This window comes from Artemia sp. Qi Xiang Cuo, chromosome 2 (assembly GCF_049724085.1).
Source record: "Artemia sp. Qi Xiang Cuo chromosome 2, ASM4972408v1, whole genome shotgun sequence".
In the NCBI taxonomy this organism is placed as follows: domain Eukaryota; kingdom Metazoa; phylum Arthropoda; class Branchiopoda; order Anostraca; family Artemiidae; genus Artemia; species Artemia sp. Qi Xiang Cuo.
The window spans coordinates 31,368,029-31,389,127 of NC_142795.1; the positions used below are offsets into that span (position 1 = coordinate 31,368,029).

At 33.1% G+C, this 21,099-nt stretch overlaps 1 protein-coding gene across 2 annotated transcripts in view; it reads right to left on the reverse strand.

Annotated features, from left to right (window-relative positions):
- LOC148955136 (uncharacterized) overlaps positions 1-21,099 on the reverse strand; it is a 431,876-nt gene that overhangs the window by 344,390 nt on the left and 66,387 nt on the right. For both annotated transcript variants that reach the window (XM_089100529.1, XM_089100520.1), the window contains exon 2: positions 16,601-17,903. In XM_089100529.1, coding sequence (XP_088956655.1) covers positions 16,601-17,869 — 1,269 coding nt within the window. In that variant the 5' untranslated portion in view covers positions 17,870-17,903. The remainder of the gene's footprint in view (positions 1-16,600; positions 17,904-21,099) is intronic.

Below are 21,099 nucleotides of genomic sequence, written 5' to 3' on the forward strand. Positions count from 1 at the left end.
AACAAGGCTTGCGACAACGAGGATCAAACGAATCAAAAATAAAAGTGAAGAACAAAGAAATATGGGGTTAAAAGATAAGCGACACCGACAATCACAACGAATAAGAAACGAAAGTGACACCTCATGACTCAAACTAAAGAATAACGTGATAATTACGGTAATGTGTAATTAGAGAACAAATATACACAAGCGTGCCGTGAAAGTGAAGAAAAAAAGAAATATACGGTTACAAGACATGCGACAACAAGAATTAGAACGTATCAAAAACGAAGTTGAAGACAATGAAATATGCGGTTAGATCAGACTGTTTCAAAAACGAAAGTGAAGAGCGAAAAATTGCGCGGTTAGAAGACATGCGAAAGCGAGTATCAGAACGAGTCAAAAATGAAAGTGAAGAATAAAGAAATATTAGGTTAGAAGAGCAACACCGTCGCAATCTTCGACGCCGACAAACTATAGCACAAAACCCAGAACAAACCTACAAAGATACCGGAAACTACACAAGTGTTAATTTCAACTCACTGGGACCCTTCAACGCTGTATGTATTCACATTGGAGCCCTCCGTTTTCCCGAGCAATAAGTGGAAACAAAGGTGATTCAGTGGGAGATCGTTGCTTGCTGGGTCGAATCGCATTGCCACCTCCACAATTTCTAAATGAATTGGTTTGCCTTTTTTAAGACCTCACCTGCTCTCTAAAGAGTTCTACACACGATTCCGAAACTTGAACTCATGTTTCGCTTTAGCTTCATTCAACGTAGGTGATGATAGAACCATCAATAGTCATAATGTATCCAGCTTCAAAGTAACTGGCAAATTTATAACAAAATCATTGAGCGACACATCCATTACAAACCCCTAAAGCCAATGTTGAACCAAATTTTATAATTTTTTTCATTTTTTATTAAAAATATACCTGTTTCTTTTATCTTTTATCTCACTGGTAGTAGTGTGTATGTGCACAGTTTCAATTACACATGAAAATATACATTGAAATTGCTGTTGATTTAAATTACACATGAAAAAATACATTGAATTGCGCAAGAAAAACCCATGGTAGTGTCATTAAACTCACGTGTGAATACTTTAAAAGTTGCGACGCTTTAATGGGTGTTATGAAACTAAAGTCGAGGTTTCTTTAAACTTGGCAATGTATAATGTAGTCAAGCATGTTTTGAGAGTTTGGTCGTAATAATATAATTTAAAGCAGGTTTTTTTCTGTTTTTGCTGTCGATTGCACAATGAATGTACGTCATGATTCACGTGTACATTCTTAAAAAAAAAACTGGTGTGATATAAAGAACCCACATTTTTTAATTGTTTGATTGACGCGTTTGGGGAGATTATGTTCCTTGGCACCTTTTCAGAGCATGTACTTATGGATACCTTTCCAAGCTTGGTTAAACATGCTTTTACAATCGGAAATGTTTGATTAACATTTGCAAAAACGGGGTAATGGGATTTGCGAATTGGAGGAGATGGGGTGATTGTGTACTGTATAATACACAAGTGACAGTAGGGAGATTGTTTAAAAATTAAAATATTTTAGAAATAAAAAAAATTAACCGGAACGGAATGAAAAGTGTTTCGGGGGATAGGAGGTTCTGGAATGGGGGAGGGGCACATGGGGTTCGGTCTCGGCGTCACTGTCACACGGGAGTGTAGTTAAATTGGGTCAATATGCACAAGGGGTTAACAGAACGAGGGTTCAGTAGCAAAGGGGTTCATTTGTACGGGGTTTCGGTTATACAGGAGTTCAGTTACATGGGGGGTTCAGTTGCACGGGTGTTTTTCTGTTTTTAGAGTTATGGTTACTTTCGGACGAGCTGCACTTTACTTTCACCTTGTTTCCCAAAAACTGTTTAAAATTAGGGTTTTGTTTTTGTAGTTGTTTTCGTTTTTGCTTTATTGTTCGACTTGATAGGAATTCTGAAACTGGATGGTCGTTGAAATTTCTTAATAACTAAAGATTTTGTTTTTCATCTAAAGGGCTTAATATTCTCAAGGTTTTAGCTTTTGACGGATAACATTAAACCTAAGGAAATTTATGTATTTGGAATCAGCGTATAAAGCCAATCATTTTTATGTATCTATAATTATTAAAATTCCGTTTTTAGAGTTATGGTTACCTTCGGACGAGTTGCACTTTACTTTCACCTTGTTTCCCAAAAACTGTTTAACATTAGGGTTTTTTTGTAGTTGTTTTCGTTTTTTCTTTATTGTTCGACGTTATAGAAATTCTGAAAATGAATCGTCGTTTAAGTTTATTAAAAAAAAAAGATTTTGTTTTTATTCTAAATGGCTTAATATTCTAAAGGTTTTATATTTTTGCGGATAACATTAAAACTAAGGAAATTTATGTATTTGGAATCAGCGTATAAAGCCAATCATTTTCATGTATCTATAATTATTAAAATTCTGTTTTTAGAGTTATGGTTACTTTCGGACGAGTTGCACTTTACTTTCACCTTGTTTCCCAAAAACTGTTTGAAATTAGGGTTTTTTTGTAGTTGTTTTCGTTTTTGCTTTATTGTTCGACTTGATAGGAATTCTGAAACTGGATGGTCGTTGAAATTTCTTTACAAATAAAAATTTAGTTTTTCTTCTAAAGGGCTTAATATTCTCAAGGTTTTAGGTTTTGTCTGATAATATTAAACCTAAGGAAATTTATGTATTTGGAATCAGCGTATAAAGCCAATCATTTTCATGTATCTATAATTATTAAAATTCTGTTTTTAGAGTTATGGCTACTTTCGGACGAGTTGCACTTTACTTTCACCTTGTTTCCCAAAATCTGTTTAAAATTAGGGTTTTTTTGCAGTTGTTTTCGTTTTTGCTTTATTTTTAGACTTAATAGGAATTCTGAAACAGGATGATCGTTGAAATTTCTTAATTAATAAATATTTTTTTTTTCTTATAAATGGCTTAATATTATAAAGGTTGTAGCTTTTGGCGGATAACATTAAACCTAAGGAAATTTATGTATTTGCAATCAGCGTATAAAGCCAATCATTTTCATGTATCTATAATTATTAAAATTCTGTTTTTAGAGTTATGGTTACTTTCGGACGAGTTGCACTTTACTTTCACCTTGTTTCCCAAAAAACTGTTTAAAATTAGGGTTTTTTTGTAGTTTTTTTCGTTTTTGCTTTATTGTTCGACTTGATAGGAATTCTGAAACAGGATGGTCGTTGAAATTTCTTAATGACTAAAGATTTTGTTTTTCTTCTAAAAGGCTTAATATTCTCAAGGTTTTAGCTTTTGACGGATAACATTAAACCTAAGAAAATTTATGTATTTGGAATCAGCGTATAAAAGCCAATCATTTTCATGTATCTATAATTATTAAAATTCTGTTTTTAGAGTTATGGTTACTTTCGGACGAGTTGCACTTTACTTTCACCTTGTTTCCCAAAAACTTTTTAAAATTAGGGTTTTTTTTGTAGTTGTTTTCGTTTTTGCTTTATTGTTCGACTTGATAGGAATTCTGAAACAGGATGGTCGTTGAAATTTCTTAATGACTAAAGATTTTGTTTTTTCTTCTAAAAGGCTTAATATTCTCAAGGTTTTAGCTTTTGACGGATAACATTAAACCTAAGGAAATTTATGTATTTGGAATCAGCGTATAAAAGCCAATCATTTTCATGTATCTATAATTATTAAAATTCTGTTTTTAGAGTTATGGTTACTTTCGGACGACTTGCACTTTACTTTCACCTTGTTTCCCAAAAACTGTTTAAAATTAGGGTTTTTTCGTAGTTGTTTTCGTTTTTGCTTTATTGTTCGACTTGACAGGAATTCTGAAACTGGATGGTCGTTGAAATTTCTTAATGACTAAAGATTTTGTTTTTCTTCTAAAATGCTTAATATTCTCAAGGTTTTAGCTTTTGACGGATAACATTAAACCTAAGGAAATTTATGTATTTGGAATCAGCGTATAAAGCCAATCATTTTTATGTGTCTATAATGATTAAAATTCTCTTTTTAGAGTTATGGTTACTTTCGGACGAGTTGCACTTTACTTTCACCTTGTTTCCCAAAAACTCTTTAAAATTAGGTTTTTTTTGTAGTTGTTTTCGATTTTCCTTTATTGTTCGACTTGATAGGAATTCTGAAAGAGGATGGTCGTTGAAATTTCTTAATGAATAAAGATTTTGTTTTTATTATAAAAGGCTTAATATTATCAAGGTTTTAGATTTTTACGGATAACATTAAACCTAAGGAAATTTATGTATTTGGAATCAGCGTATAAAGCCAATTATTTTCATGTATCGTTAATTGTTAAAATTCTGTTTTTAGAGTTATGGTTACTTTCGGACAAGTTGCACTTTACTTTCACCTTCTACCCCAAAAAATTGTTTAAAATTAGGGTTTTTTTTGGAGTGGTTGTCATTTTTGTTTTATTGTTCGACTTGATAGGAATTCTGAAAGAGGATGGTCGTTGAAATTTATTAATGAATAAAGATATTTTTTTTCTTCTAAAAGGCTTAATATTCTCAAGGTTTTACGTTTTGACGGATAACATTAAAACTAAGGAAATTTATGTATTTGGAATCAGCCTATAAAGCCAATCATTTTCATGTATCTATAATTATTAAAATTCTGTTTTTAGAGTTATGGTTACTTTCGGACGAGTTGCACTTTACTTTCACCTTGTTTCCCAAAAACTGTTTAAAGTTAGGGTTTTTTTGTAGTTGTTTTCATTTTTGCTTTATTGTTCGACTTGATAGAAATTCTGTAACAGGATGGTTGTTGAAATTTATTAATGACTAACGATTTTGTTTTTCTTATAAAAGGCTTAATATTCTCAAGGTTTTAGCTTTTGACGGAAAACATTAAACTTAAGGAAATTTATATATTTGGAATCAGCGTATAAAGCCAATCATTTTCTTGTATCTATAATTATTAAAATTCTGTTTTTAGAGTTATGGTTACTTTCGGACGAGTTGCACTTTACTTTCACCTTGTTTCCCAAAAACTGTTTAAAATTAGGGTTTTTTTGTAGTTGTTTTCGTTTTTTCTTTATTGTTCGACTTTATATGAATTCTGAAACTGGATGGTCGTTTAAATTTCTTAATAACTAAAAAATTTGTTTTTCTTATAAATGGCTTAATATTCTCAAGGTTTTAGCTTTTGGCGGATAACATTAAACCTAAGGAAATTTATGTATTTGGAATCAGCGTATGAAGCCAATCATTTTCATGTATCTATAATTATTAAAATTCTGTTTTTAGAGTTATGGTTACTTTCGGACGAGTTGCACTTTACTTTTGAATTCACCTCTTGGATACACAATACAGAAATTTAATTAAGGAAATTATGAAAAAAAAATGTAAGTAAGTAGCAAACTCTTTCTTGAAGTCACCTCTTGGATACACAATGCAGAAATGTCGTTTAAGAAATTATCAAAAATTGTAAGTAAGTAGCAAATTCTTCCTTGAATTTGCCTCCTGGATAAATAATAAAGACACTTCATTTAAAAAATTATTACAAAATTCTAAGTAAGTAACAAACTCTTTCTTGAAATTACCTATTGGATACACAATGCAGAAATTTTATTTAAGAAATTATGAAAAAATTGTAAGCAAGTAACAAACTCTTTCCTGAAGTCACCTCTTGGATACACAATGCAGAAACTTCATTTAAGAAACTATGAAAAAATTGTAGGTAAGTAAGTAACAAATTCTTTCTTGAAGTCACCTCTTGGATACACAATACAGAAATTTCATTAAGGAAATTATGAAAAAATTATAAGTAAGTAGCAAATTCTTTCTTGAATTCACCGGCTGGATAAATAAAAAGAAATTTTGTTCAAGAAATAATGTCAAAATTACAAATAAGTTACAAATTATTTATTGTTTTCACGACTTAGATACACGAGATAGAAATTTCATTCAAGAAATTATGAAAAAATTCTCAGTAAGTAACAATTTCTTTCTTGAAGTCAACTCTTGGATACACAATACGGAAATTTCATTCAAGAAAATTGTGAAAATATTTGTAAGTAAGTAACAAACTCTTTATTGATTTCACCTCTTGGATATACAGTAGAGATACTTCATTCAAAAAATTATGAAAAAATCGCAAGTAAGTAACAAACTCTTTATTGTTTTCACCTCTTGGATATACAATACGGAAATTTCATTCAATAAATTATGAAAAAATTGTAAGCAAATAACAAACTCTTTCCTGAAGTCACCTCTTGGATACACAATGCAGAAACTTCATTTAAGAAACTGTGAAAAAATTGTAAGTACGTAAGTAACAAATCCTTTCTTGAATTCGCCTCTTGGATAAACAAAAAAGTCATTTCATTCAAGAAATTATGACAAAATCCTATATAAGTAACAAACCCTTTCTTGAATTCGCCATTGGGTTGCGCAATACAGAAATTTAATTCAGGAAACTATGAAAAACATTGCAAACAAACTCTTTCTTGAACTCGCTTCCTGGACAGACAATACAGCAATTTCACTCAAGAAATTATGAACAAAATGTAAGTAAGTAGCAAACTGTTTCCTGAATTATCCTCTTGGATGCAAAATACAGATATTTCATTCAAGAAATTATAAAAAAAAATTGTAAGTAAGTAATAAACTCTTTCTTGAATACACCTCTTGGATACCAAATACGGAAATTTCATTCAAGAAATTATGAGAAAATTCTAAGTAAGTAACAATCTCTTTCTTGAAGTCCCTCTTGGATACGCAATACGATACGGAAATTTCATTCAAGAAATTTTGAGAAAATTCCAGGTAAGTAACAATCTCTTTCTTGAAGTCCCCTCTTGGATGCACAATACGGATATTTTATTCAAGAAATTATAAAAAATAAGTAACAAAGTCTGTATTGATTTCACCCCTTGGATACAAAAAAAGACATTTCATTCAAGAAATTATGACAAAATTCTAAGTAAGTAAAAAACTCATTCTTGAATTCGCCGTTTGCATGCACAATACAAAAATTTCATTCTATAGGACCTCTACACGTGATTAAACACGTTTTGAAACTACATGCTATTTGCTTGCCTTTCCTTGGTACCTTTCCAAACGAGCGGGGTTTCCCCACTGGTTCCTACACATTGCAAAAAAATGAGCAGTACGAACGGGGATTCCCCACACAAGTTTGTTTCAACTCCACGTTTTCAACCAGACTGGTTTTTAAGACAACACCCCATTTTTAGGGGCAAACAGAGACAGCGGAGGTTTCTCAATATACGATAACTTGATTGGTGATTGGTTACACACCGCGACGGCGTATACATAGTGAGAAGACATGCAAAGTCGACATAGCTTTATTTCATTTTTAAGGTTAATTTAAATGAGGTTACGTGTGCGCACGTAACATCGGCTAAATTAACCTTAAAAATGAATTAAAGCTATTTCGACGTTGCATGTCTCTCTCACTATGTATACGCCGTCGCGGTGTGTAACCAATCACCAATCAAGTTATCGTATATTGAGAAACCTCCGCTGTCTCTGATTGGACTCTAAAAAATGGGGTGTTGTCTTAAAAACCAGTCTGGTTGAAAAAGTGGAGTTGAAACAAACTTGTGTGGGGAATCCCCGTTCGTACTGCTCACTTTTTTGCAATGTGTAGGAACCAGTGGGGAATCCCCGCTCGTTTGGAAAGGTACCAAGGAAAGGCAAGCAAATAGCATGTAGTTTCAAAATGTGTTTAATCACGTGTAGAGGTCCTATAGAATGAAATTTCTGTATTGTGCATGCAAACGGCGAATTCAAGAATGAGTTTTTTACTTACTTAGAATTTTGTCATAATTTCTTGAATGAAATGTCTTTTTTTTGTATCCAAGAGGTGAAATCAATAAAGAGATTGTTACTTACTTTCCTTTTTTCTTATAATTTCTTGAATAAAATATCCGTATTGTGTATCCAAGAGGGGACTTCAAGAAAGAGATTGTTACTTACCTGGAATTTTCTCATAATTTCTTGAATGAAATTTCCGTATCGCATTGCGTATCCAAGAGGGGACTTCAAGAAAGAGATTGTTACTTAGAATTTTCTCATAATTTCTTGAATGAAATATCCGTATTGGGTATCCAAGAAGTGTATTCAAGAAAGGGTTTGCTACTTACTTACAATTTTTTTTATAATTTCTTGAATGAAATATCTGTATTGTGCATCCAGGAGGAGAATTCAAGAAACAGTTTGCTACTTACTTACAATTTTTTCATAATTTCTTGAGTGAAATTGCTGTATTGTCTGGTCCAGGAAGCGAGTTCAAGAAAGAGTTTGTTTGCAATGTTTTTCATAGTTTCCTGAATTAAATTCCTGTATTGTGCAACCCAATGGCGAATTCAAAAAAGGGTTTGTTACTTATTTAGAATTTTGTCATAATTTCTTGAATGAAATGACTTTTTTGTTTATCGAAGAGGTGAATTCAAGAAAGGATTTGTTACTTATTTACTTACAATTTTTCACAGTTTCTTAAATTAAGTTTCTGCATAGTGTATCAAAGAGATGACTTTAGGAAAGAGTTTGTTATTCGCTGACAATTTTTTCATAATTTATTGAATGACATTTCCGTATTGTATATCCAAGAGGTGAAAACAATAAAGAGTTTGTTACTTAATTGCGATTTTTTCATAATTTCTTGAATGAAGTATCTGTACTGTATATCCAAGAGGTGAAATCAATAAAGAGTTTGTTACTTACTTACAAATATTTTCATAATTTCTTGAATGAAATTTCCGTGTTGCGTATCCAAGAATTGACTTCAAGAAAGAAATTGTTACTTACTGAGAATTTTTTCATAATTTCTTGAATTAAATTTCTACATCGTGTATCTAAGTCGTGAAAACAATATAGAGTTTGTTACTTGCTTAGAATTTTATCATAATTTCTGGAATGAAATGTCTTTATTTTTATAAATAATGTTAAATTAATAAAGAGTTTTCCACTAACTTACATTTTTTTCTTAGTTTATTTAATGAAATTTCTGTATTGTGTATCCAAGAGGTGACTTCAAGAAAGAATTTGTTACTTACTTACTTACAATTTTTTCATCGTTTCTTCAATTAAGTTTCTGCACTTTGTATCCAAGAGGTAACTTCAGGAAAGAGTTTGTTACTTGCTGACAATTTTTTCATAATTTCTTAAATGAAATTTCTGCATTGTGTATCCAAGAGGTAACTTCAAGAAAGAGTTTGTTACTTACTTAGAATTTTATCATAATTTATTGAATGAAATGTCTTTTTTATTTATCCAGGAGGCGAATTCAAGAAAGAATTTGCTACTTACTTATAATTTTTGATAATTTCTTAAATGAAATTTCTGCATTGTGTATCCAAGAGGTGACTTCAAGAAAGAGTTTGCTACTTACTTACAATTTTTTTTGATAATTTCATTAATTAAATTTCTGTATTGTGTATCCGAGAAGTGAATTCAAAAGTAAAGTGCAACTCGTCCGAAAGTAACCGTAACTCTACAAACATAATTTAAAAAATTATATATACATGAAAATGATTGGCTTCATACGCTGATTCCAAATACATACATTTCCTTAGGTTTAATGTTATCTGTCAAAAGCTAAAACCTTGAGAATATTAAGCCTTTTAGAAAAAAAACAAAATCTTTAGTCATAAAAGAAATTTCAACGACCATCCTGTTTCAGAATTCCTATCAAGTCGAAAAATAAAGCAAAAATGAAAACAACTACAAAAAAACCCTAACTTTAAACAGTTTTTGGGAAACAAGGTGAAAGTAAAGTGCAACTTGTCCGAAAGTAACCATAACTCTAAAAACAGAATTTTAATAATTATAGATACATGAAAATGATTGGCTTTATAGGCTGATTCCAAATACATAAATTTCCTTAGATTTAATGTTATCCGTCAAAAGCTAAAACCTTGAGAATATTATGCCTTTTAGAAGAAAAACAAAATCTTTAATCATTAAGAAATTTCAACGACCATCCTCTTTCAGAATTCCTATCAAGTCGAACAATAAAGCAAAAACGAAAACAACTACAAAAAAAACCCTAATTTTTAACAGTTTTTGGGGAACAAGGTGAAAGTAAAGTGCAACTCGTCCGAAAGTAACCATAACTCTAAAAACAGAATTTTAATAATTATAGATAAATGAAAATGATTGGCTTTATACGCTGATTCCAAATACAAAAATTTCCTTAGGTTTAATGTTATCCGTCAAAACCTAAAACCTTGAGAATATTAAGCCTTTTAGAATAAAAACAAAATCTTTAGTCATTAAGAAATTTCAACAACCATCCTCTTTCAGAATTCCTATCAAGTCAAACAATAAAGCAAAAACGAAAACAACTACAAAAATTAACCCTAATTTTAAACAGTTTTTGGGAAACAAGGTGAAAGTAAAGTGCAACTCGTCCGAAAGTAACCATAATTCTAAAAACAGAATTTTAATCATTATAGATACATAAAAATGATTGGCTTTATACGCTGATTCCAAATACATAAATTTCCTTAGGTTTAATGTTATCCGTCAAAAGCTAAAACCTTGAGAATATTAAGCCTTTTATAAGAAAAAGAAAATATTTAGTCATTAAGAAATTTCAACGACCATCCAGTTTCAGAATTCATATCCAGTCTAAAAATAAAACAAAAACGAAAACAACTACAAAAAAACCATAATTTTAAAAAGTTTTTGGGAAACAAGGTGAAAGTAAAGCGCACCTCGTACGAAAGTAACCATAACTCTAAAAATATAATTTTAATAATTATAGATACATGAAAATGATTGGCTTTTATACGCTGATTCCAAATACATAAATTTCCTTAGGTTTAATGTTATCCGTCAAAAGCTAAAACCTTGAGAATATTAAACCTTTTAGAAGAAAAAACAAAATCTTTAGTCATTAAGAAATTTCAACGACCATCGTGTTTCAGAATTCCTATCAAGTCGAACAATAAAGCAAAAACGAAAACATCTACAAAAAAAAACCCTAATTTTAAACAGTTTTTGGGAAACAAGGTGAAAGTATAGTGCAACTCGTCCGAAAGTAACCATAACTCTAAAAAACAGAATTTTAATAATTATATATACATAAAAATGATTGGCTTTTATATGCTGATTCCAAATACATAAATTTCCTTAGGTTTATTGTTATCCGTCAAAAGCTAAAACCTTGAGAATATTAAACCTTTTAGAAGAAAAAACAAAATCTTTAGTCATTAAGAAATTTCAACGACCATCGTGTTTCAGAATTCCTATCGAGTCGAACAATAAAGGAAAAACGAAAACAACTACAAAAAAAACTAATTTTAAATAGTTTTTTGAGAAACAAGGTGAAAGTAAAGTGCAACTCGTCCGAAAGTAACCATATCTCTAAAAACAGAATTTTAATAATTATAGATACATGAAAATGATTGGCTTTATACGCTGATTCCAAATACATAAATTTCCTTAGGTTTAATGTTATCCACCAAAAGCTAAAACCTTGAGAATATTAAGCCCTTTAGAAGAAAAACAAAATCTTTAGTCATTAAGAAATTTCAACGATCATCCTGTTTCAGAATTCCTATCAATTTGAACAATAAAGCAAAAACGAAAACAACTACAAAAAAAACCCTAATTTTAAACAGTTTTTGGGAAACGAGGTGAAAGTAGAGTGCAACTCGTCCGAAAGTAACCATAAATCTAAAAACAGAATTTTAATAATTATAGATCCATGAAATTGATTGACTTTGTACGCTAATTCCAAATACATAAATTTCCTGTGGTTTAATATTATCTACCAAAAGCTAGAACCTTGAGAACATTAATCCCTTTAGAAGAAAAACTAAATCTTAATTTGTTAAGAAATATCAACAAGCATCCAGTTTCAGAATTCCTATCAAGTCGAACAATAAAGCAAAAACGAAAACAACTACAAAAAAAACCCTAATTTTAAACAGTTTTTGGGAAACAAGGTGAAAGTAATGTGCAACTCGTCCGAAAGTAACCGTAACTCTAAAAACACAATTTCAATAATTATAGATACATGAAAATTATTGGCTTTATACGCTGATTCCAAATACATAAATTTCCTTAAGTTTAATGTTATCCACCAAAATCTAAAACCTTTATAATATTAAGCCTTTTATAAGAAAAACAAAATATTTAGTCATTAAGAAATTTCAACGACCATCCTGTTTCATAATTCCTATCAAGTCGAACAATAAAGCAAAAACGAAAACAACTACAAAAAAAACCCTAATTCTAAAACTTTTCAGCAACACAGCAAACACTCAAAACACACAGTTTTTGGGAAACAAGGTGAAAGTAAAGTGCAACTCGTCCGAAAGTAACCATAACTCTAAAAACAGAATTTTAATAATTATAGATACATGAAAATGATTGGCTTTATACGCTGATTCCAAATACATAAATTTCCTTAGGTTTAATGTTATCCGTCAAAAGCTAAAACCTTGAGAATATTAAGCCCTTTATAAGAAAAACAAAAACTTGTGTTATTGTTAAATCTCAACGACCATCCGGTTTCAGAATTCCTATTAAGTCGAACAATAAAGCAAAAACTAAAACAACTACAAAAACTAAACCCTAATTTTAAACATTTTTTGGGAAACAAGGTGAAAGTAAAGTGCAGCTCGTCCGAAAGTAACCAAAACTGTAAAAACAGAAAAAAACCAGTGCTACTGAACCCCCCATGAAACTGAACCCCTGTATAACCGAAACCCCGTACAACTGAACCTCTGTGCTACTGAACCCTCGTTCTACTGAACCCTCGTGCATATCGACCCCATTTAACTAAAACCCCTGGTAACTGTACCCCCTTTAACTGAACCCTTGTGCAACTCAACCCTCCATGCAACCTATCTCCCCCAAAACACTTTTCAGCCAGTTCTTGTTATTTTTTTTTTATTTCTAAACTTTTAAATTGACAATACTCTCCAAAACATCACTTATGTATTATACAGTACACAATCACCCCATCTCCTCCAATTCGCAAATCCCATTACCCCGTTTTTGCAAATGTTAATCAAACATTTCCGATTGTAAAAGCATGTTTAACCAAGCTTGGAAAGGTATCCATAAGTACATGCTCTGAAAAGGTGCCAAGGAACATAATCTCCCCAAACGCGTCAATCAAACAATTAAAAAATGTGGGTTCTTTATATCACACCAGTTTTTTTTTTAAGAATGTAAACGTGAATTCATGACGTACATTCATTGTGCAATCGACAACAAAAACAGAAAAAAACCTGCTTTAAATTATATTATTACGACCAAACTCTCAGAACGTGCTTGACTACATTATACATTGCCAAGTTTAAAAAAACCTCGACTTTAGTTTCATAACACCCATTATAGTGTGCCAACTTTTAAAGTATTCACACGTGAGTTTAATGACACTACCATGGGTTTTTCTTGCGCAATTCAATGTATTTTTTCATGTGTAATTGAAAACAACAGCAATTTCAATGTATATTTTCATGTGTAATTGAAACTGTGCACATACACACTACTACTGTTCATAATAATTCCTGTTATTTTTTTTACTCTGCTGGTGACATAGCTTCGCTCTTTACTTTTGTAAAAATTTTTTTTTTTTTTTTTTTATTCAATCTCTGTTTTTAATTCCATTTCTGTAAAAATGAAAAATGAAAAAATAAGAAAAATGAAATTGTATATGAAATGAACATGTACATCCATCCCTGAAAGTTTCATTTTCATAACCCAACCCCTTTCCAAGATAGCCAAAAGTAACTAAAGTAGAATTTTACCCAAAAGTAATTTTTACAATCATATTAAACACATTTATTTATAGATTTCTCTTTAAATTGAAATTAAGTTTCACTAAGTTCCTTGACCTGAGTTTGCTACTATGTACAACTCAGCACATAGTGTGTTTTGCTTTAGTTCAAATTTTCCCTCTACATTCTCTCACATGTTCACCTTCATACCCTTAGTATTATTAGTACTAGTATTCTAGTTGTAGTGGTTGTAGTAGGAGCAGTAGTAGTAGCAATATTGCTGTATTCGTAGTACTAGTAACAGTAGCAGCAGCAGTAGCAGCATAAACATGTTGCCTTTTGTACAGTTGAACATTCCACTCACGATGCCATAGAAATTTCAGCTTGATATTGTAAGCCATTCCAAAGATACTGCTGATACCCCCTTGCGACAATCTGTATGCACATAGTATGTTCTGATATAGTTCAAATTCCCCCCCCCCTCCAATATTTCCTCAAATTTTCCCTTCAATATCCTCAGCATTCGCAATACTTGCTACAGAAGCAGTAGTTGTAGTAGCAATAGTGGTAGTATTAGCAATAGTAATGGTAGTAGTAGTAGTTGTTGCTGTTGTTATAGTAGTAGTAGTAGTGGTAGTAGTAGTAGTAGTAGTAGCAGTAGCAGTTGTAGTAGTAGGAGTAGTAGTAGTAGTAGTAGTCGTATCAGTGGTCGTAGTGTTATTATTATTAGTAGTAGTAATAGTAGTAGTAATAGTAGTAGTAGTAGCAGTAGTAGTAGTAAAAGTAGTAGTAGTAACAGTAGTAGTTGCAGCAGTAATAATAGTAACGTGCAAATATTGCCCATTAAGCGTCTTCTGAAAATTCCAACTTAATACCCTAATCCATTCCTGAGACAAATCCTTTCGACAATCTGCTTCACAGAGTGTGTTTTGATTTGGTTCAAATTTCCCCTATATATTCTCTCAAAATTTCATCTTGATATCCCAAGTCTCAATGGTACAAGTATCATAGTAGTAGTGCCAGTAGTAGCAGGAGTAGTAGCAGTTGCAGTGTTGTATGAGTAGCAGTAGTAGTAGCAGTAATATCAGCCGCATTAATAGCAGTAGTAGTAACAGAACTAGCAGCAGTATTAAAAGTAGAGGTATTATGCACATGTTCCCTTTTGGTCAGTTGAACCTCCCCTCGTGATGTCCTGGAAGTTTCAGCTTGATATGGTAAGCCGTTCCAAAGATACTGATGATAAGTCATTTTGACCATCTGTATCCAGGAAGCACGTTTTGATTCAGTTCACCTTTCCTCACAACATTTCCTCAAGTTTTCACTTCAGCCTTGGAAAAACTCGCTACAGAAGCAGTAGTTGCAGTCGTAGTAGTAGTAATGGTAGCTGGAGTACGAGTGGTAGCAGTAGCAGTAGCGTGTAAATATTGCTTTTTGGTCTATTGATCACCTACCGTATCATTTCCTGAAAGTTCAAAATTAATATATTCAGTCATTCCTCTCGTATGCACATAACATGTTTTGATTTTGTTCAACACTCCCTCAACATTCTCTGAGAATCTCATCTGAATGCCCTTCGTGTTTTTGGAAAGTAAAGGTCACACATGATCACCTTTGTCAATAAAATATACTACATGTAAACAATAGACGAATTGACTTACTTGCAGCCCTTGCCCTGAGGGTTGTGGGGGGGGGGGTATATCCCCAATGACATAATTACTTTACCTTTTAACTATGCTGAACCAAGTGACTATCTCAAAATTTAATTGGATGTGTTTGGGGAAATATTGGGCCTGTGGGGGGCTCTGATTGCCCTCCAATCACTTTTGACTCTTAACAGGGCACTAAAACTTTCAATTCCCAATCGAATACACTCCTTTTGAAGTTTCTACGACAGCTCCTTCTATACGAAGTGCCTTGGTCAGAATAACAAAATAATAAACTGTGCCTACTTCACTCTTTACTTAGGCAGCGCTATTGTGCTGCCTATGAAAAATCCTACAAGTAAACAATAGGCAAGCTTCATAAGTTACAACCCATATTCCAGGCTATGGGGGCGTGGCATACCCGGAGATATAGCTATTAGATCTTTGAACCCTTTTCAAAAAATTGCTTTTCCAAAGTTTTAATCAGTATTGAGGGGAGGGGGCGCGTAAAAGGGCAAGGGAGTAGCTAGTTTCCCTCCGATCTCTCTTCAAAATACCCTTTTGACGTACAATAAAAGTTTAAACTTAGTACCCTTGTCTGTCCCTTCAATATTACTGATAGGCTACGCTCTTTCGAAACCTAGCATGGACACAGGGTCTTTTAATCTCAAGATATTCTTAAAGATCCTCCTGATACACCAGGCCTTTTTAGATACCCAGGATCAAACCTATCCTCTTTTTTCAATAAAAAAAAATTACACGGAAATAAAGGGCAACTTCCACAACCTAAGGCTCTTGCCCCGGGGCCTTTGGGTGTTTACAATCAGGCAACTTCCCGATTATCAATCAGGCAACTGACATTACTACCATCAGGACTTAAGAAAAAACTTCAAGTTTTTCGGTTTTCTCTATTTTATAAATCAATACCTTCATAAAATTAATAGTATTTTGAAAAATCTTGCAGAAACCCACCTGAGATCCAATTAAAAATGAAAAAATTTTTACTAGCCGATCTTATAAGCCAGCTAGGCTTTCAATTAGATATTACCAAGGGACACTCTTTTCCACCGTTAAGACATGGACTGTCGCAAATTACTCTTTTAGCTTATTTCTCAATTTCGAAAACTAAACTGAGCGGTACTACGTGTACTTGTACTTTGCAATAAAGGTGATCAATAAACCATCACGATTAGAAACCTGCAGTGCCAGCTGAGTGCCTACTAAAATTTAAAGTGTATTGGTATTCTGTAAGAAAAGATAATGCATACCTTATAGTAAACTTTTGCTAAGAACAAAGCACCATAAGGTAAACAGCCCTGTGGTATTTTGAAACAATAGCATGATAAGAGATTTAGCCATTCCAAGGCAATATGATTGCTAGAGAGAAAAACATAAATAGCTTCACGTTTATCAAGACCGAGCACAAGTTGAATATCGTTGTTTTTTCCCAACATCAGAGATATCACTTTCCGTGTTTGTTCAATCCGTTTCAAGCTTTTGGAATCAAAAAATTTTAAGTGATCTGAATCGATAGCGAGTCTCATTAATGATGAGCTTTTCTTATCAACACTCTTTCCTACGTAAACCAAGCCTTCGCTAAACTCGCCAGATACTTTGATTGCTTCATCATATTCAATACTTGTCGATTGTTTTAACAGTGCCATTTTGAAGGAGGAAGTTCGCTTTATTTTTTCACCAACTTTAGTGATCTTGTTGACGCGTCTAAAAGTAGTAGATTCACTATACATAGAAGATTGATCATCCATAACCGACTCTTGGTCAACTCTTACTGATAAAACATCTGAGATAGGCATCCCATGGTCTGTTCCACTTAGAGAAGCTTCGTCTCCCCCTTGCAAACTTAAGCTTGGATTAATATTGCTATCTTTATTATCGTTGGGCTTGAAAGATATATTTGAGGGGGAAATCCTTTTATTTTTCTTACATATACGTTTCTGTATACCATTGATAGGAACGCAGTGTACTGGAATACATTTATTAAGTTCAGAAGAATCATCTCCATTACTTAGGTCTGGTTTGATCTTAATAGCACTAGCACTGACTTTGTTCTTGCGAAAAGGATTCACCCTATTGATTGCAACTCCACTTTTAATTTCATCTGTTAATCTTGAAGAAAAAAAACTATCAATTAGTTTGAGATTATTAACAAAGTTACCTGAACTAATAGGCAAGCCTTGTGAGCTTGGGCTTTCTAAATTTAATTCATTAATTCCCTTAGATTCCTCACTATGAGTGATCAGAGTGCTTTTAGTACGAACAGGCACCTGTGGTAAGCTATTAAAAGTATTCATTTCAGGATAATGTACACTTGTCGGTCTTTCTGGAACTGCGGACAGGTATGGCTCACTAAACAGATTTTGATTATCATATGTTAAGCAGCTCAAGGACCCGTTCTCATTGTTGGATGTGGCTTCTTTACTAGTCCTTACAGCTGGCACTGGTAGCTTTGTTCTTGTTGCAGGAATTGGAGCAGTTTTGTTACTCGGATTAGGTCCGTTTCTGCTATTTGAATTCATCTTGCAAGTTACAGACAATGTCTTTATTAGCTATCTGAAATGTAAATAAAAAGCAAATCAGCATAAGTATTGTGCCACACAAGAAAAATTAGGGTAGAAGGACTAAGGTCGTACATTTTGTATATCTAACCTATTTTTGAATTTTTTCAACTTTCAAGATCAAAACTTATAATTCAAATTCTACGTGAAAATATATATAGGCTATTAATGCGCAAAAACTATAAAAACAATGTGTGTTTAAAATTTCAATCCATGGGATCATTAAATATTTTTAAACCAGCTGGTAAAAACCATGGAAAACTTCTGACCTTTATGGTTCAAGGATTTATCTCAAACAGATTGGAAATAAATCCAGCGTCAGGTGGGCGCTTTCCCGTAAAAGTATTCATCTTCAACAGGGTATCTGCGTAATTAATTAAGGGGCTTACTTCAACCGTGGTCATAAGATAAGTGAGTGATGTTTCGTTGATCTGGCAGGTCTTTTAAATCCACAAACCTTCTTAAGAGTGAGTGGTCTCTTTTTCCGGGAGTTTATTGTTTATTCTTTTGTAAGTACAAAAGTTGCTAATTATTGATGCGGGTGTTTTTAGATAGGTATGAGCGCAGGTGCACCCTTTCCCCAAAAATGCTCTAGTAATAGATGCTATTAGGTAGCAGCTGATCGCTAGATCCTGTGATTATTAGTTACCCTAGTTTCGAGTTTCCGAAAGTGTTATTGTGATTTAAGGATTTTGTAGGGGATTGGACACTATTCTGAATCCTGTGAATATTTCTGAAGAATTTAGAGGGATTATGATGTAGAGAATTTCTGTTTATCCCCCAGGTTGGAGAATTGCATGCGTTGATAATGATAAGATGTGATAAGATATTTATTTCAAAAAATGGCTATCACAAGCCCCGAAGGGCCGAATTCGCATTTCGGGGTCATATAATAAAAAAAGACATAACTAGCACAACAACTAAAAAACTGACTAAACAATGCCAAAAACAACAATATACGAAAGGCAAAGCAATTCATTAGTCTAACAAAAAGTTTCAAGTGTAATAAGGTTAAAAAGGCACAAATTAAAACAAAACCAAAAAAAAAGAAAAAAAAATTGAGATAAAAATAATGTTAAAAAGGTTTAAAAGAGATTATATAAAAAGGGGAGGGAACGGAAGAGCCAAACGGACACCAGCATGGGTATCACCAGTAAAAAAAAAAAAAAAAAAAAAAAAAAAAAAAAAAAAAACTAGTGGTTTATTTGATTAGTAATGAAGGGGGAAAATGTTTTTTCATATCTGGAGGTTAAACAACGGATGGGGGACAAGATAGGGATGGGTTCAGATACAGTACGTGGCAGGCGGTGTCTGGATGGGGAGTGTCTTTTGGGGAAAATGTTTTCCGTGCGAGGGTTTTTTATTGCATTTTTTGCAAAATGGAGGCACAGCATTCCTCTCCTCTGCTCAAGAGTTTCCAGCTTGGCCTTTTTAGAAGGAGTGAATATGGTACCATAGCTTTTTTAGAAATTATTCTTAGGGCTCTTTTTTGAATAGATTCAATTGTATATGATTCATCACGGGAGATGCCAGGATGCCAAACTGGACAAGCATATTCAAGATGCGGGCGGACAAAGGAAGTATAAATCATTAAAGAATGGGATGGGGGGATGTTAAATTTATTCAAGAGCTTAAGCAGAGACATGGACGCATTAGAGTAGTAATAGTGGTAAAGGTCCGGAACGTGATTGCGTAATATGCCTTACCAGGGCCATTTACCTATTACTATGAACCCTACATGGGTTGGCAGACAGGTTTTCTATTATGAGACTAATTTTTTGGAGGTCAAACTCATGGATACATGTTTATTTTTTTTTTTTTTTAAACTGTTATTTTTTCAATGAAGCCCATAACACTTTGCATAAACCCGTGAATGTAGGACTGAAAGTCCGTTCGAAGTATATCTGAATCCAATTACTAATCAAGTTAGTGTGAGCGCCATTTTTTGATCTGGTTAGGTGGGTATAATCTGGTTTGTTTCGTTATTGTGAGAGGGTTACTCAATTTACATCTTAGTGTTAACTGGGCGATGACTTAGTCTAATTGCGTAGGTACTAAAGGAACATTTGAAGGTGGAGAAAAAAAGGGGTAATTAGTGATTGGATAATTTTAACAAAAAATTACTGAAAAGTGTTTTGGAGGAGATGGGATGAATGTTTACTGTATAATACACAAGTGATGATTTGCACAGTGTTGTCAATTTTAAATAGTTTAGAAATAAAAAAAATTAACAAGAAATGGCTGAAAAGTGTTTTGAGGGAGTTGAGTTGCACGATGGTTGACTTGCACGAGGGTTCAGTTACATGCAGATTCAGTTATACGGGGATTAGTAAAATAGGGTCGAGTTGCACGAGGTTTCAGTAGCACGAAGGTTCAGTTGTACGGGGTTTCAGTTATACAGGGGTTCAGTTACATGGGGGGTTCAGTTGCACGGGGGGGGGGGTATCTGCTATAAAAAAACACTTCATTCTAAACAAATACGAACATTTTGAAAAGCAGACAAAAAATTGGACACTATAATCAGAATTATTTGATTAACATTTAAAAAGGGGTAATGAGATATGTGATCTGTATAATACACAAGTGATGTTTGATAGGTATTGTCAATTTAAAATAGGATCTAACGTTCCCTTCGTTCCCCCATTTCTGAGGGCAGGGAGGGGAGGGGTCAATTATGGAGGGAAACATCTGCATCAAGGGGAAGGCTCAGAGACCCTTCGTTCCCACATTTCCGAGGGCAGGGCGGGGGAGAAGGTGATAGTATTCCAATACAATAATTCAAGCATAATAGAATTTATGCTCCTAGTGGAAGCTCGTAAAGCCCTTCCCCCTCCCCGCGCTAGGATTATTGCCTGGCTGTACCTCTAAATACATAGAATTAAGGTGATAGTATTCCGATACAATAAGTCAAGTATAATAGAATTTATGCTCCTAGTGGAACCTTGTAAAACCCTTCCCCCTCTCCCGCACTAGGATTTTTGCCTAGCCGTGACAATGGATATTACCACTAAATACAGAGAATTAAGGTGATAGTATTCCGATACAATAAGTCAAGTATACTAGAATTTATGCTCCTAGTGGAAGCTCGTAAAACCCTTCCCCCTCCCCGCGCTAGGATTATTGCCTCGCTGTGACAATGGATATAACATCTAAATACAGAGAATTAATGTGATAGTATTCCGATACAATAA